Here is an 18,312-nt window from a genome sequence, read left to right on the forward strand (position 1 = left end):
TAATATTTCAGAATTCTGTATTTTGCTTTGTACGCTCATTTAACCATCAGAAATAGTGTCTAATAAGTGGGAATGAAAAAATTTCCACAATTTAATAAGATATAACAGTCCATTTACTAGGGCTGTCTTAAATACTTCGAAGCTTCGTTTGATGGGCATGGGATTCGAATATGAAAATAAAATTTGATTATTAAAAAAAAATATAAATGATATATATTTTTTTTATTTTGCAAAATCAACTCTGCCTCTCTTTGTTAACTACAACAAGCAATGCTGTTTGTTACTGTATTTAAGATGAGGTCGGACTCGGCACTGACAGATTTGTGTTCATTGTGCTGCTTTTATAAAGCCTCAAATGACGGCTTACAATATTTCATGAAAGCAAAGTGTTTTGTTTGATTTAAAATTTAAAAAGGTTTAAACTTTACAGCACTGACAAAGTTGAACAAAGTGCTGTACAAGCCCCACAACAGTATAAAAAAAAAAAAAAAAAAAAATTATATATATATATATATTTTTTTTACAGTATTCAATTTTTATTGCTCAATTCCGCGATTCCGTCCGCGATTCCGTGAACGAGGATTTCATATGGCTCTATATATTGTATGGTAACTCAGTTACTTCTATTCTGCATCGAACATTGTACATATGTCTATACTGAACACTGACTTCTATTTTTACTTCTATTTTACATGCTATACTATTTTATTTCATACTTATCTTGTCTAGCACAGTCTCTGGAGCGTAACAGTAAGAAGCATTTTGTATAAAAATATTCTGTACTTCTGTATGACAACTATTAAAGAAACTTGAAACTTGAACTTGAACTTCATGATGCCGTAAGACAAAGTAATACAAGGATTCAATGTCCCTGATAACATCACTGGTGACCATATTCAAAACCCATGCACTCTCAATAACTGTCACACTAAATTAATGTGTTGAATGAAGTTTTTGGATGTGTGTGAGATTATGTGCAAAATAAATAAGCATTGTGTAGTGACCCTTTAACTCTCCTACAGATGGTCCAAAATGCAGATGCAAGGATGTAGACCGGTACTAATAAGCACATCAGCTCGGTCCTACATTAGCCCCTCTTCATTGACTCCCTGTTCATTTTGGAATTCAATTTAAGACCTTGCTGATCGCTTTCAAGGCTCCCTCTTACATCACAGACCTTATTCACTGGCACTCAGCTCCTAGGCCTCTTAGATCTCTCTTGTATGGCCCACGGTGACAACTAAAACTATAGCCGCAAGCTGCAATTTGCAAGTTTCAAGCCAATATTGATCATTAGGTTTACAAAATAAGTTCACACACATGGTTCAGCAGTGTTCTGAAACATGCCCTGCTGGTTTCGTAATGTTTGGGTGTATAGTCCAACATAACATTGCGTTATGTCATGTACATTTTGTGCATTAGTAGCGCCCCCTACTGGTCAATTTGAATGACAACTTTGGTCGTAATTGGACTTATGGTTGAGGAGGAGATGTGAAAAATGTGTTCTACGTGGACTTTATGGGTCCTTGAACGGCTCTTCAATTATAGCGCCCCCATCAGGCCAATGTGGGGAGCATTTCTTGGAGAGCATTACACACAAATTCCAATTAGGGCTGACCCTGACTAGTCGATCGAAAGGAGCCGTAGTCGAATGCCAACCTCTTAGTCGAATGCAAAAAAAATGTAATGATAATTTCTTTTTTTTTGTCTACTTTTTCTCCTCCTTTTTTCTGTATTTTCTCCCATCCCAATTTAGTCATTATGCCAATTCCCCCCTCCCCTTCCTGGTTGTTGCGCACATTTGCCCCCCACTTGCCGGCCTAGGGAGCGATGAAGTCTATCACATGCTTCCTCCGATACATGTGGAGACAGCCAGCCGCCTCTTTTCACCTGACAGCGAGAACTCTCACTGGGGAAGTGTAACATGTGGGAGGATCACACTACCTCCCCCAGTTCCCTCCCTCGCTGTGCAGGCGCCCTGACCGACCTGTAGGAGTCGCTGTTTTACAACGACCAGGATACACCCCACCGGCTTCCCACACGCTGACACTGCCAATTGTGTCAGTATGGACGACCGGCCAAGCCGGAGGCACCGCTGACAGCCGGATTCGATACCAGTGTCTCTGCAGTGGTAGACAGTCGCTTAGTCCGCTGCGCTACCCGGCCGCACCTATAAAATGATCATTTTTATTAACACTTTGACTGCCTAAAAACGCTTTACAGCGTCATTGCTGGCCATGCTAAAGTTGCCGGGGGACGCTGTACAGCGTCCTTATATCAATATTTCAAAAATCTGGAATCGGATTCATATTCCCCCTCCGCTGGCCTGAGGTCCACCAGCAGGACCCACTGAGCTCTCTGGCGGTTCAGGAGCGCCATCTGGTGGCCGATCGGTGCAACCGCTTAACAGGAAGCGCAGTAGAGGTTTTGCTGGTCGGCCCTATTACTTCCGGGCACTCGGTATATGTTCCGGCATTCTAGCTCGTCACTCTACATAGCGATCGATTGCCAATAACTCGATAAACAACATGATTTGGACGTATATACCATTATACAAGCTGGAGATGGACCGGGTAATAATATATCCCATAATGATAAAATTTCTACTCGACGATGATCGCCCAACGGCGCGCGGAGACTGGGGTGAGTTTCAGCGTGTAACGTTACCATCTTCGATACTAACTGCTTTTATCAACATTTGACCCACATTAGATGATTGGTATAACGCTGCCCACGGAATTATAAACGCCCCCTCGCCCATCCGGTCAACATCAGATGACGTGTAGTAACTTCTAGAAGTACGTCTAGTTGGAATTTTTTATATCGCGCTGATTGCCATCAAACTGTATTTCATCATCAATATAATGCATTTGGGGCTATATATCACGTTCTGGAGAAAGTTGCAGAAAGAGATGAAAACATACTTATACATTAGACCATACTTTACTATGAATATGTGAATGAAAAAGTTTAACGTTGCTACACAATGAACAATACATATAGGACTTTGAATGGGCCCTAATAATGGCAATGTAGCAATAGAATTTAAAAAGTTATAGCCCTGCAAAGAAGGGGACTTTCTCCATAGACAAATAGCGCTGGCAATCTATGGTATATCATTAATTTAACCCAAGGCAACCAAAGTGTTAATGAAATATATATATATTTTTTTTTTAAATCATTATTTACAAAAGCAAAGAGGCCTATAAGTGTGGCTAACACTAGGGGCGGCTACGTGGCGTAGTGGGCAAGGCACTCGCCACGAAATGCTGGAGACACTGGGCTCGTCAGTTCGAGCCCAGCGCTCCACATTTGCTTTCAGTTTAGCTGGTCGTCCACAGTAATACACATTGGCCGTATTACGGGGAGGGAAACTGAAGGGTGGGGATCGGGCGTTGTGGACAGCGACTCCTACAGGTCGGTTGGTGCGCCTGCGCAGTAGAATCAGGAAGTGTCTGGGGCAGCGTGAGCCTCCCACGAGTTACTCCTCGCCACTGAGAGATCGAGCTGCGCAGGTGAAAAGATGCGACTGCTGTTACCTCAAGTACCGGAGGGGACTTGTGCTATGTATGACTTAGTCCACATTGCAGCCGGCTTGTGGGAGGCAAGAAACAGCGTCCGTGACAGGGGAGGGTTGAATTGGATGATACGAAATTGGGATGGGAGAAAATATAGAAAATGGGAGAAAAAGTGGATAAAAAAAAAAAGTGTGGCTAACACTAATGGCGCACATACCAGCGAGGCTAACTGCCTAAGAAAACAGGCACAGAAAGAGGATTTCACACACTAGTAGGGATGCCCCGATCACGTTTTTTGCCACCGATACCGATCACCGATCATCGTGAGCCATATCGGCCGATACCGATACCGATAGTTTTTGATTAAAAAAAATTTAAAGTTATTTTATGTTTTTTTTTATATATAAAATATATATATTATATAATTAGACTTGTACTTGTATTATCTGCGAGACATCGCCACCACGCAACAAGCTCCACTGTCTGTGTGTACTCTAGTAGCCTCCAGCTACGGCCAGGATTCTCCGGAGCTGCAGCTGGACCCTATACTCGAGGAGCCTGCAGCTATGGCCAGGATTCTCCGGAGCTGCAGCTGGGCGCTATTGATCACATTCAACAACATGCCCTCAGCTCGAATACGCATCGAATGAGTGTTATAAAACATTGATATCAGGAGCTATCTGTGGCTACTGCTGGCCGGCTATATAACGTTGATACAGCGCCTCAGTGAACTATTTAACATTTAGTTTTAAACAGTGAGCTGGCGTCAGCTAACGTGAGCTAGCGGAGGTATCATACACGTCTCTACTAGACTTGCTGGAGCGTTTGTTGATGTCAGGAGCTATCAGTAGCTGGCCGGCTAGATACCGTTCGGTTAGACAATGCCCCAAAGGTCAGTGAATACCACGATCACAACACCAGAGGGAGCTCCACAAATCATGTTAAACCCAGATTCGGCTCAAATAAGGGACTAAACACGTTTCGCAATTATGCCACATCAATGTGGAACGCCCTACCCAAAGCTGTAAAGGAATGTGGATCACTACCCACTTTCAAAACCTCTCTCAAGGGACACCTACGGGAGACTGCAATTCAAAACTGGCCCCTGTAAATATCCTAACCCAACCCCCTCCAATGTACAGTCATTTACCTAGTATGGTTGTCAATAGTCCAATGTACAATTTTGTTTGTTTGTACAGTGTCTCCTCCCCCCCCCCCCCCCCCCAACCACCTCCAATGTAAATTACCCAGTATGGTTGTCAATATCCCAATGTACCCAACCCCCCCCCACCCAACCTCCTCCAATGTACAGTTTCTACGTCAAATGTATATACTCCGTTTTCTTGACTCCTTCTGTATCACAAACAGTACTGTATTTGCAAATCTGGTATGTCAGAAATGTATAGATGTAGCAGTACTGACTATCTGTATGTCATGTATGTCATATGTCCTGATGAATTGAAAATGGGGGACCCTGATGTAAACAAGATGAAAGTCTCTCTGGTCTGCATCCCCTTAACAATTGTGTGTATTGAGCTGTACTGTATTGTACCCATTCTGCAATCTGTTAATAAAGTTTTCAATCAATCAATCAATGTATTGGACTGGAAGTGAATGGTTGACTGGGTCATTTTGTAACGGTAGCTAACGTTAGCTCAGGGAGACCCGTAGATGCAGTTGTTGAGGTAGATAACCGTGATTATGTTTATTTATTTAGACTAGACTAGACCAGTGTTTGCGTGCGGAGGGGCTGGAGGGAGGAGCAGACGCCGTACCACTGTGTGGGAGTGTGTGCAGCTCCCGGTGTCTGAGACAGAACTCAGCGAGTGAGATCGGTTTTGACGATCGGCGAAAATAAAGCATTATCACCGATCACCGATCGCACTGATTATCGGCCTACACACAAGACCAGGGGTCGGCAACCTGCGGCTCCAAAGCCGCATGCGGCTCTTTAGCCAATCAGCTGGGGCTCCCTGGCCCATTTTTTTTTAATAAATTGTATTTTTTTTTTATCGTTTCTTTTTTGTTCTCTTATTTTGGAGATCGATGTCATACTGTGACACTGAAATTAAAAAATATTTCATCAACTAAAATATACAGTACGTCACACCCCGCGCCTCTCCCTGCCGTCTGCAAGTGGCTAATCTTGAGTTTCCGACCGCCCAGTAAGCAAACCATGGATAAATCCAAAAAAAGGAAAGTCCTGAGGAAAATAGTTTAATTCAGCGTGGACAGATTAATTTGCTTTCACGACTAACGATGCAGGCTTACCTGTATGCCTGACATGTGGTGCGAAATTTGCGAACAACGAAAAATTTACTTTTTATTTTATAGATTTTCCACAAATAAGGGAAGGACTCAAATAGAGCTGCATAGTTCAGGGTTTTATTTCAAAGTAGGTCTACAGATGCCAGTGTTTTTTCTCCTTTTTGTGTTTTATTTCAAAGTAGGTCTACACATGGTAGTCTTTTTTCAAAGTAGACTACTTTTTATTTTATAAATGTTCCACAAACAGGGGAGGAAACTAACTTTTTGGCTTACCAGCCAACTGGCGAGTATCTGATTTTTTTTACCAGCCAAACAGATTTTTTACCAGACAAAAAAATTCGCTAATTGTGATAATTACTTCTTTGTATGTCAAGCCGTGTCAATGTTGTGTATGCATCTGGGTAGGCACACTGTGCCTTTAAGACAGCACGGTGGTCTTACGACAGTGCTGTGAAGTACCGTCAAGTGTTGTGGTAACGTCAGTTGGGTTGGTGTGCTGTTGTGCACAGTGCACTGGTTGAGCTAGCCCCTTTCGTGACTGCGATGTGCAAGCCAGGGGCTTTTGAGCATGAAATAAAATGTCTAACCTTACGTTGTAGTCCGGTGCTTTTTTGGAAACATTATAGTCATAACAGATACACCTAGCTGGCTGCTTTGAGCACACGGGGCTAACGTTAGCTAGCAAGCAGCTATAGCTAAAACGCTAACTAGAAGCTAACCACTGTATACAGTTCCAGTAGACTAACATTACACCTCTGTGATTTAAATGTGTCCTTAGTAACTTATACTCAAGGGTTGTACTAGGATGCAGTTCCCCGTTGGTCAGTCTGTCTGTTTTCCATCTTCTGCTGTGTTTAACGTTATCTGTTTGCGAGTGCTCCTGATGGCTAGCCTAGTACCGCGGGACTTTTATTATTATATGTCCGCGGGTTGGCCAGTACTGCGCAAACGTTTATTAAACATTATATGTCCGCGGGTGGTCTTGTGCAGTGCTCTCGTGGCACTGTCAACTAAAGCGAACACTCAGAAGACGCGCACCGTTTGCCAGTGCAGTGATTGCAGAATGTTTTATTTTTTTGTATACTCGCCAGCAGGGGAGGAAACTAACTTTTTGGCTTACCAGCCAACTGGCGGGTATCTGATTTTTTTTACCAGCCAAACGTAAAAAATACCAGCATTTGGCCAGTAAAGTGGCCTAATTTCCTCCCCTGTCCACAAATAAGGGAAAGACTCAAATATACCTGAATAGGTCAGGGTTTTATTTCAAAGACGGTCTACAGACACCAGTGTTTTGTCTCCTCTTCTGTGTTTTATTTAGAAATAGGTCTACACAGCCAGTATTTTTTCTCCTCTTCATAAGAGTTTGAGGTTTTCCTTTGTTATAACAGGTAAAAACAGCAATAAAAAGTAATTTTTTCTTTTTGTTGCTTTATAATCCCATTAATGCAACAAACTGTGTTCTATACGTATAAAGTATAATAAATCGCAAATTACTTTGGGTATGCAATTGTCAGGCATTTTATGCTTATGTGGGGGTTATCTTCATTTTAAGGGTAAATAGGTTGTGCGGCTCCCTGAGCATTTTATTTTGTGGGAGGGGGGAAAGTGGCTCTTTTGATAGTAAAGGTTGCTGACCCCTGCACTAGACAAACATCAAGATGTATCCATCAGTGGACCAATTGCATGCTTTCGCAGAGGACAAGAAGCCTTCAGTCGACTCCTTCAGACATTAAGCACCCCCACAGCCCAAATGGAATGATCCCCCCAAAAATAAAAATAAATGTATATATATATTTTTTTTTTGCATTCAGGGGGTAGTCGACTATCTGCACATTTCGACCAATCAAAGTCGACTATACAAATTCTTAGTCGGGGACAGGCCTACTTTCCAATACATGAGTAAAATGTCATGTTGCTACCAATTATCATCTCACAGGAATTTGCATAATTTTTTTTATTTTAAGAAAACAATAGCACTTTGTGCTTGAAACCAGTAAGTTGTTCAGTACAGCAACAGACAGCCAGTGGCAGCTCTTGAGGGCTGAAATCAGGATGGCGTGATCACATGAACCAGCTCACAATCATCTCCCGAGTTCTGCACATGGTTCTGGATAATTATCCCACAAAAACAAGTCCGTTATATTGAGATAATGAAATAAATGTATCCGTTATCACGAGAAAACTAACGAAATTTACTTTTTGACTCACCGGCCAGTGGCGGGTAGATGGGAAGAATCTACCCGCCAAGCATATTTCTTACCTGCCAAATTTTTTTTGATTAAAAAAATATATATTTTATATAATTTTTTTTTTAATAAAATATATATTATATAATCATACTTGTAGTTGTATTATCTGCGAGACATCGCCACCACGCAATAAGTCAAAATGCTCGCTATCTGCAAACAGCTCCACTGTGTGTGTATACTTGAGTAGCCTCCAGCTCCAGCAAGGATTCTCCGGCGCTGCAGCTAGGCCCTATATTCAGCTAGACCCTACATTCAGCATGCAAGGATTCTCCGGCGCTGCAGCTGGACCCTATTGGTATAATGTTACGGTTCTTTGGTCAAATCACATTCAACATGCCCTCAGCTAGAATATGCATTGAATCAATGTTATAAGACATTGATATCAGGAGCTATCTGTAGCTACTGCTAGCCCGCTAGATAACGTTAAGACAATTTAGTTTACTGGGACATATAGATCTAACGTGAGCTAGCTAACGTGAGCTAGCTAACGAGGGAACGGAGGTATTATGCACTCGAGTCGACTATTGCTGGAGCATTTGTTGATATCAGCAGCTATCAGTAGCTAGCCAGCTAGATACCGTTAGACAATGCCTCGTCATGCATTAAACTAAAAGTGAATAGTTTACTGGGTCATTGTTTAAACAGTAACGGTAGCTCATGGAGGTTCGCTCTAGACTAGAGCAGACTGCCTCTGTGTTGATACGAGCAGAAGCCAATAGTATCCCGCTGCAGGGCTGGGCGGACTCGTTGCCACGTTTTTTTTCAAAATAAGAGTATCATACGAACCGAATGTTGCTAACTGCCGGAGCCATCGATATTATGACCTGCTCTTGGGGCGGAAATAAGACCCGCACAGATTTTCAAAATAAGAGTATAGTTATGAACTTGATTGATTGATTACACGCCACACGGCGGGCAGACCTCTCAGTGGGAGGCGCCAAACGTAAAAACTGAGCGCCAATGGCGCTTGGCGGGCTCTAGTTTCGCCCCCATAGCGAAATAATAAGTCGTTATCACAAGAAAGCGGTAATAAAATAATAAATAAAGACATGGTCGTTCTCGGCTTCCATAGGTTTTAAATCTAGGGTAAAAACAATTTTTTTATTCACTGGCCCTGGCCATTTTGGTCCACTAATCTCTCAACCTGTTGTCACATCTATATTTGTACCTCGTCATTTACTGTTGCCATGTTTCCCTTTGTACTTTATATTTTAATGTCCTTTCGTACAGCACTTTGGTCAGCTGTAATGGACTGCATTTATATAACATTTTTATCCAAAGCGCTTACTACTTAAAATGCCTCACATTCACTCACACACATCTCCATAATCCAAGACAGATAGAAAAACGGCTTCAACAACGCTATTTATGCTAATCATGCAGCTGGGTAGCTTTCTACTGAATGCACAGAGAGGAAATAGATATCCATCTTCTTGTTCGACTCTGGAGAAAACGGTAAACACATTTCCCATACAGTAATATTGGCACATTCCTTTTAACTCATTCAATGCCAGCCACGGGAAAAGTCGGGTTAACTCGCCAACCGTTCAGCGCCAATCACGAGAAAACTCTGGTTTTAAATCATTATTTCTTTTATTAGCTATATCCATTCATTTTCATCAATCCAGCCTGGTGTTATCATTGGGAATGGACCCGAGCTCGGCGTCTACGCCTTCCAGCAGGTATTGCACTCTATTAGAAATGGTGTAGTTTCTTTTCAGGGCCAATCTGAGTTTAAATACTGCTGGTTTAAATACTCAAACGAGGCAGGCCTTTACAACGATGGCATGGTACACCAACCCCGCCCGCCCCCGTTCATGTGTAACGCTCGGTAATGTGGGACGGACCTCCACAAGCAGTATTTGGAATGGCGATCAGATAATTGGATTATTTCTTTTGCATTACATCAGAGACAAGGTAAGAACACTATATATACAATCTTGCGTTGATCTGATATTTCTTTCTACCGCGATCAAAGCTATCTGTGTGTGTGTGTGTGTGTGTGTTTACCGTTGAGTGGGAGGAGGTGGCGGGGGAGCACCACGCTACGAGGGCCATTTCATTCTTGCATGAGGAAGGATAATAATGATAATCTAGCGTTGATTTCAGGAAGATTCGATAATCAGGCGAAAAATGACAACGTGTTTAGTGTATTCCACTAAAGAGCTATTATCGCGTCTTTTCCTGGGATTACTAAGAATCACCAAAACTATATTCATATTCAAAACGGTATAAAACGGAAATGTACAGATGAAAAAACAATCCGTTTTGTACATGTTGACTGGAAGCCACTCACTGACAATCGACGGGTGTATTAGACCCATAGTAGCTATAAAATATAAGATATATTTTAAGCACTCGCAAAAGTCTGTAGTGTGGTAGTGAAAGGGTTAACCTGCTGTAGTGTGGTAGTGAAAGCGTTAACCATTTGGTAGTGTGGCAGTGAAAGGGTTAAGTCATCCATTCTGCAGCCCGACTTCCATTACGGTATATCACATTACTTGCTGCTGAAATGGTTATGACGACTTCAACAAGAGATTCAGAGTGAAGGGCTTGTTTGGCTAATGATGTGAAGGAGCAGCCATTAATAATGCTCATGTTGATATTCTTCTATAAAAAGCCACTGGACTAAAGCAGTTGAATCCCATCAGTTATTCACCCAGCAAATGTCTCTTTAGCTTAAAAACGCCAAACCAGCGTAAATCCTTACACGGCATACTCAGTTTACAGAGGCCTGTTGAGGCTGTTGAATAGGCTTGGGCGGTCGAGTCTCGACAGTTGTGTGCACTTTGTGTTGATGTGTGGTTGCTCTGTACTGTAGCTCCATCTGTCCGCTAACAGCTAACACCAACAACCAAGCTAGCGAATTTCCAAGAACAAAAGCATTAATTCTGAACGTTCACTGATGCTTGAAATGTGTCAACTTAGTGAAACAATAGGGCAAACTTACAAATCTTTGCTACCATGTAACATCTCCAGTCTCTTTCTTATTTGTTATCCCAGCTGTTAACAGACTGGTATGCTACATGGCTAGGTAGCGATCTGTACCCAGCATGCCGTTCAGTGGTGAAACAGTTAATAGGGTCCCCTCTCAATACACTACAGTGACTACACAGTGTAAGTGCCGGTAAAAACAAGGGAAAATATATTTTTTGAGACAAAACGATATTTGCCCAAGCCAATCTATTTATTTTATAATTTCACGACTATACGAATATTCGAAAATCGATACCCATTCCCAGGGCCACCTCAGGGGGTGTGCGAGCAGTGCGGTCGCACAGGGCCTCGTGGGAAGGGGGGGCCTCGCACAATTTTTTTTTTTTTATTTATTATTTTCTTTATTTATTTTTTTTATTTTTATTTTTTTATTTTATTTTTTATTTTTTGCGAGGCCCCCCTTCCCGCGAGGCCCTTTTTCATCACAGACCTAAAATCTAGTTTTGCTTATATGCTTATATATTTCACATTAGACACATTTGTAGAATGTGTCTGACTTGTTCCTGGCTCTGCGGCTCTGCAGACTGCAGATACACTATTGGAGCTCTGGGGCTCTGCAGCAGACATACTATTGGTTTCAACGAAGGGAGGGGTTACATGTGTACAGTCGGCCGGCGTGCGCCGTCAGCTGCGTCAGACTATTTTGCGCGTGCAGCATTGGAGGTTATGCCAGCCAAGACGAAGAGGACGTCGTTCGGCAGATGGACTGAAGATGAAAGTTGTTGCATGTTAGAAAGTTCAGTCAGGCTAGCCATGTCAGGCAGGGACAGCTAGTTAGCTTTAGCTACGTTATAATATCGAGTGCTAACGTGTGGTTCAGTCGGGATAGCCATGTCGGCTAGTAGTTTAGCTAAAGGCTAACTAGCGTTAGCTAACCTAGAGAGAGTGCGTGCAGCATTGTTATGCCAAGATGAAGAGGACGGTCGTTTGGCAGATGAACTTCGTCAACTCCACGCGGTTGTCTCCATCCTCTTGGACGTTTGGTGAGTTTTTAATGCACTCTATTCTATTCCCGCCGTGGAGATATCTCTCTCTCTCTCGGGCCGGCTAGCTATCGTGGCTACGTTATGTTGGCTAACGTTATGTGGAGCCAGCGGGCCGGCTAGCTATCGTAGCTGACGTTCTGTTGGACCAGCGGGCCGGCTAGCTATCGTAGCTACCCTTATGTTGAGCTAGCGGGCTGGCTAGCTGTCGTAGACGTTATGTTGAGCCAAGCGGGCCGGCTAGCTAACGTAGCTAATGTTATATTGAGTCAAAGCGGGCCGGCTAGCTAACGTAGCTAACGTTATATTGAGCCAAAGCGGGCCGGCTAGCTAACGTTATATTGAGCCAAAGCGGGCCGGCTAGCTGTCGTAGCTAACGGTGTGTACCTGGTGTCAGTACCTGGCTACTCTATTTGCAGTTAGCCTCCTTAGCTGATGTCGGCCGTTGGCTCCTTGCTACTTTGTTTTCTCTGGTATAGATCCTCTTCTCTTTGGATTTAAGTGTTGATCTTTGTCCTTTTGGATCTATGTATATTCATGTTGCCTTTGAAGTTATCTTTTCCTTCTGTTTTGTTCTTCCATTAAAAGTTGAATATCCTTTAGGGGCTCATCTTAGCTGTCTTGCTTATCTCTCTCTCTCTATGTCTGGACCACAGACCCATCTCTCTCTCTCTCTCTCCCTCTGTCTGGACCACAGACTCATCTCTCTCTCTGGACCACAGACTCTCTCTGTCTGGATCATCACAGACTCTCTCTCCCTCTCTGAGCATTGCATTGCTTATAGTTGTCAATTGTGTCGGTCAGTTCATTGCAATTTTTCCTTCAGTCACATTTAGTTTTATCCTGCACCTGGCCTAAAACAGGTTGGATGTGCACACAGCTGCTCTACTGTGTTTGTAGCAGAGCAACCATACCTGAAGTAGAGCCATATGAAATCAGTTTTATTTTTTTCCAAATTCCATTAAATTTTTCCCCAAATTCCGTTTTAATATTTCAGAATTCTGTATTTTGCTTTGTACGCTCATTTTATCATCAGAAATAGTGTCTAATAAGTGGGAATGAATAAATGTCCACAATTTAATAAGATATAACAGTCCATTTAATAGGGCTGTCTTAAATACTTCGAAGCTTCGTTCGATGGGCATGGGATTCGAATATGAAAATAAAATTTGATTATTAAAAAATATAAATGATATATATATATTTTTTTGCTAAATCAACTCTGCCTCTCTTTGTTAACTACAACAAGCAATGCTGTTTGTTACTGTATTTAAGATGAGGTCGGACTCGGCACTGACAGATTTGTGTTCATTGTGCTGCTTTTATAAAGCCTCAAATGATGGCTTACAATATTTCATGAAAGCAAAGTGTTTTGTTTGTCTAAGATTTAAAAAGGTTTAAACTTTACAGCACTGACAAAGTTGAACAAAGTGCTGTACAAGTCCCACAACATAAAAAAAAAAAAAAAATAAAAAAAAATTATTTTTTTAATTTACAGTTGATTCCATTTTTATTGCTCAATTCCGCGATTCCGTCCGCGATTCCGTGATCACGGATTTCATATGGCTCTACTGAAGCCTTGTAAACAAAGACATCAACACTAGAGTGTGTACTTCTATCTACACAGTACAGCCAAAGCATTCCCATTGCTAGGCAAAAACTCCCACCCGTTTTCTACACTGCTTCTTCCCTTGCTGGATTTTCTGCATTACTGCCACTTGTACATGTGTGTTGTGGAGAAATGTGTACAGTGTTACAAAGCGATAACACTGTAGAACGGGAGCTCTCTCTCGCGCTCTCTCTCTTGCTATATGTTGACTGTATCATGCCCAGCCTCGGGCAGCGCTATTATTTAAGAATATGTTGACTGTATGAAGGAATTTTTTTTTTTTTTTTTTTTACCTTTAGGGGGGGGGGGGGGGGGGGCTCGCGTTTCAATCTCGCACAGGGCCTCGCATTTCTCCCAGGCGGCCCTGCCCATTCCTACTCTGTGTACACTAATAGCTCCGTAGCAGTGGTGGCAGGGGGGTCATTTTTGGTCGTTTGTGTTACACTATGTCGAGGGAGAAATAGAGACGGGGCATGTGCGCATCTTGATGAACTGTTTAATAATACGGAAGTCGCCCCTCTTTCCCTTTGAATACTATTTAGTTTCAATGAACCTTTTACAGATCCTTGGTTATGATTAAACCACTACCTTGAAACACTTTTTTCCCACGACGCACAGGGATATGCATGGAAAATTGTCTCTCAGTCAGTCAGTCAGTCAGTCAGTCAGTCAGTCAGTCAGTCAGTCAGTCAGTCAGTCAGTCAGTCAGAAACGGGCCGGGACGTTTAGTCTAATGCATGTGCAGTAGGGGTGTAAAGGTACACGTATCCGTACCGAACCGTTTCAGTACTGGACCTCAGGTTCAGACTGTTCAGTATGGCTGTGTACCGAACGAATACAGCGGTATGTTAACCACTAACGACCGCCCACCGGGGGCTGTTTTTTTCACAATCTAATATAAAAAAAAATCTTCGGTTATTAATTTCAATATGGAATATTCGTTGACAGCCCTACTACAAGTACAATTAGTTACTGCACACTACATCACCCCTGAGTGGAACATGGAAAGCCAAACTTTCCCCCACTGTACCGAAAACCCGAACCGTGACTTAAAAACCGAGGTACGTACCAAACCGTGGTTTTTGTGTACAGTTACAACCCTAACTTTCTCCGGCACAGCACTAACGTAGTGTGGAGAGAGGTCAGACTAAGAGACGGCTTTCTCTGCATCTCCCTAAATCCTCCTCAAAACACAATAGCAAGATATAAACACACAAAAGCTGCGCCCAGCTGCTCAAAAGCACTCTGTTCTGCACATCGGGATTGTGCATGGAACTGTGCATTGCCAGAGGCAGCTACACTCTTCAACTTTAACTTTGTTATTTCTGTGAGTCAGTAATTATTGTGGGAATCTATTAATGTTTGTTCAACTAAGCAAATCTTCTGCTAACACGCACCTTTGTGTATTTCCCAGTCTGTGTTTGTAAAAAGAATTGATGAGCCGAGGTGAGCCAAGTTACATTGAGAGTGAACAGTCATTTACATCAACAACCTTGGCTCTCTGACTACCACCTGTATTAAGGGGAGGGGGGGCATCTTATAAAAGTTACCCTGTGGTTCTGGACGGTTTTGTGCTTATTCAAGGGAAATTGAGCTGGATTATAGGCTAATATTTTGTACATTTCTGATTTAATTTCTAATAATGTTCTTGCTGTGTGAATGAATGTAGAGGAAACAAGTGAGTGTACGGGGGTCACGAGAACATAAAACACACAACACAAGCATGCCTTACCCTAAAGTGCTGATAAACCCACAAGTGGTGCCCTCTGCATACAGGGAACAAATGTCCCCTATATGGAGGAAGCTGGACATCTTGTCAGACATGGTTCTTCCCCCTTCCGGACTATACCTGGGGAGAAGAATGCAACAGAACAACTGGCATCACATTTCTGCCAAGCAACAGATAAATACAGTCTACAACTAAGTATATTCAAATCATTATCATTTAACCATTCAGTAATATTATAAATAATTGAATACTAAAATAATATAGGCTAATTGTTGCATCCTGAGAAATGACTCAAGTAAATCAGGGAGCAGGCTAATCAAAGGAGACGACATGGAAATACATGAATGACATGGCTTGACAAGAACTGAGTGGATAATCCTAAATGGAATTTGACTGGAGTGTCATTTCTGACAGTGAGAGAACAAGGTGTTAAAAGAGGACACACTACACAGCAACGACTTCCAGTGTGTCCGCCCGGTTATATGCTCGATGGACCAAGGACATAGGACTGTGTAACGTGTGCCACATGTGTGCATTATCGTGCACAAACACCGTGTCAACAACACCGTACACTGATAATAAATAAAGACCCATGAAACTGCAAACAGCGGCGGAGTGTCCCAGGGAATGATGACAGCTAGTTTGGCGACGGCAGGGCTTGCGGCCAATGCAAACAACCATCTCATTAGCGGCTATATTCACTGGCCTCGTCCTCAGAGCACCATCTACTGTATCAGACACATACAACAACTGAAATAAATAAACCGGCATTACTCACATAATGAATAAGATGTGACAGGATGTATCCAGAGACAAAAATAGTATCGATACATTTTGGCAAAAATAAAGTTAAAATAAGTAAATACAAGAAAAAGTTAACTAGCCACAAGGAGTAACTCTGATTTTCATAAATAATTTCTCAATGGAACAAACACACATCAATCTGACACACCAAATGTAAATAGCCAATAGGCTGCCAGTAAATTGTATGATGCATCTTCTCATTTTAGTATTATTGGCCGCCTGGCATCTTTTATGTAGGCTCTCCTCAATCAATAAACCTGAACCTGAACGTAACGTGTAGCTGTGTAGAGTGCATATGCAATCATATGTGTTGCTGTTTGTTGTTTCTGACATTAGAGTAAGAAGTGGGGCTGAGGTCTATTAAGCACTCAGCCACTATACGGTCAATGACTTGTGCATGTGTCGCTTCAGTAGACAACATATATAATATATATATATATAGCAACATTTTGCACACTGACAAAGGCAATACAATAATAGAACAGCCGCACGCAGCGTGTGGGCTACTTCCTTGCCACAGTGATGCTGTTCAATGACAAATGATGATGCCCTGCCTGAAAAAGTAACAAGGCGAGGTAAGAATGTTTACTGTACCTTTCAAAAAGAAGGACGCGGTGAAAAACAGAAGCGAAAATAGTATGGTCACCAAACGGTAATTTCCACAGCGCTATCCTTGGTTAATTCCATGGCGGTGAGCCGGTGAAAACTCCAGGTAGATCAGCCTAAACGGCGTTTCTCCGTCTGCTGAATTTGTCCTCGGCTTCAATCCGCTCCTCACCACCTCCACATGCTCATTGGAGTAACGCCCCTTTCGGTAGCTTTTATACTGCAGCAGAGGCATCTGGGAAATGTTGTTTTTAAGTGGCGATGTAGCCCCTGCAAGGTTCATTACTTAGTTTTTTTGATTGATTGATTGAAAAGTTTATTAACAGATTGCAGAATGGGTACAGACTACAGTACAGCTGTACTGTATGCAGACCAGAGAAAGACTTTCGTCTTGTTTACATCAGGGTCCCCCATTTTCAATTCATCATAACATATATGACATACATGACATACAGATAGACAGTACTGCTACATCTATACATTTATGACATATCAGATTTGCAAATACAGTACTGTTTGTGATACAAAAGTGTCCAGAAAAAGAGTGTATATACATTTGACGTAGAAACTGTACATTGGAGGAGGTTGGGTGGGTGGGGTGGGGTTGGGTGGGTGGGTGGGGGCTGTACATTGGAGGTGGGGGGGGGGGGGGACACTGTACACTGTACATTGGAATACTGACAAAGCCATACTTGGTCATTTACTGTGCAACTGGGTTAGGACATTTGTAGGGGCCAGTTTCGAATTGCAGTCTCCCGTAGGTGTTTTTTGAGAGTGTTTTTGAAAGTGGGCAGTGATTCACATTCCTTTACAGCTTTGGGTAGGGCGTTCCACATTGATGTGGCATAATTGCGAAACGTGTTTAGTCCCTTCTTTGAGCCGAATCTGGGTTTAACATGATTTGTGGAGCTCCCTCTGGTGTTGTGATCGTGGTATTCACTGACCTTTGGGAAGTATTTTGACATGTACATGGGTACCTTGGTCGCGTAGTGTATCTTGTAAACCAGGCCCATTGCAAGTTGCTGTACTCTGTCGTCTACTCTAAGCCATCCTAGGTTGTCAAAGTGGGCAGGGGTAGAAGTCAGGTCAAGCAGTAGTCTGACTAGCTTGTTTTGAGATGTTTGTAATTTGTTTTTTAGTGCCTTTGAGGTGCTTTGGTACCATGAGGTGCAAGCATAGTCGTAGTACCCTTGAATGACTCCTGCTAGAGTCTTCAGGGTATTCTTGTTTACCGGAGATCCGGTACAAGAATCTAGTTCGTTGGTTGACTTTTTTTTATTACATTGGATGCCATTTTGTCACAGGAAAGATTAGCTTCTAGGATGGAACCCAGGTAGGTAATTTCATCTTTCCTTGTGACAATATTGTCACCCACTGTAACCGAGAAGCCGTCGGTCTTGCTGAGTTTGTTATTTGAACCGAAGAGAATGGACTCTGTTTTGCCCATGTGTAATGATAGTTTGTTGTCGGCGAGCCATATGCAGTTACCTGCTTGAATAGAATAGAAATAGATTAATAGAATCAATATAATTTGGTAGGTTTCATTTAG

General features: G+C 42.4%; 1 protein-coding gene across 1 annotated transcript in view; it reads right to left on the reverse strand.

Annotated features, from left to right (window-relative positions):
* The window catches only part of itpr1b (inositol 1,4,5-trisphosphate receptor, type 1b), a 367,911-nt gene extending 352,442 nt beyond the window's left edge, over window positions 1-15,469 (reverse strand). Inside the window, exon 1 of the mRNA XM_084317431.1 lies at window positions 15,357-15,469. Coding sequence (XP_084173557.1) covers window positions 15,357-15,448 — 92 coding nt within the window. The 5' untranslated portion in view covers window positions 15,449-15,469. The remainder of the gene's footprint in view (window positions 1-15,356) is intronic.
* Between the last annotated feature and the right edge of the window lie 2,843 nt (window positions 15,470-18,312).

Source organism: Notolepis coatsorum (assembly GCF_963971535.1).
Source record: "Notolepis coatsorum genome assembly, chromosome: 6".
Taxonomy (NCBI): Eukaryota; Metazoa; Chordata; class Actinopteri; order Aulopiformes; family Paralepididae; genus Notolepis; species Notolepis coatsorum.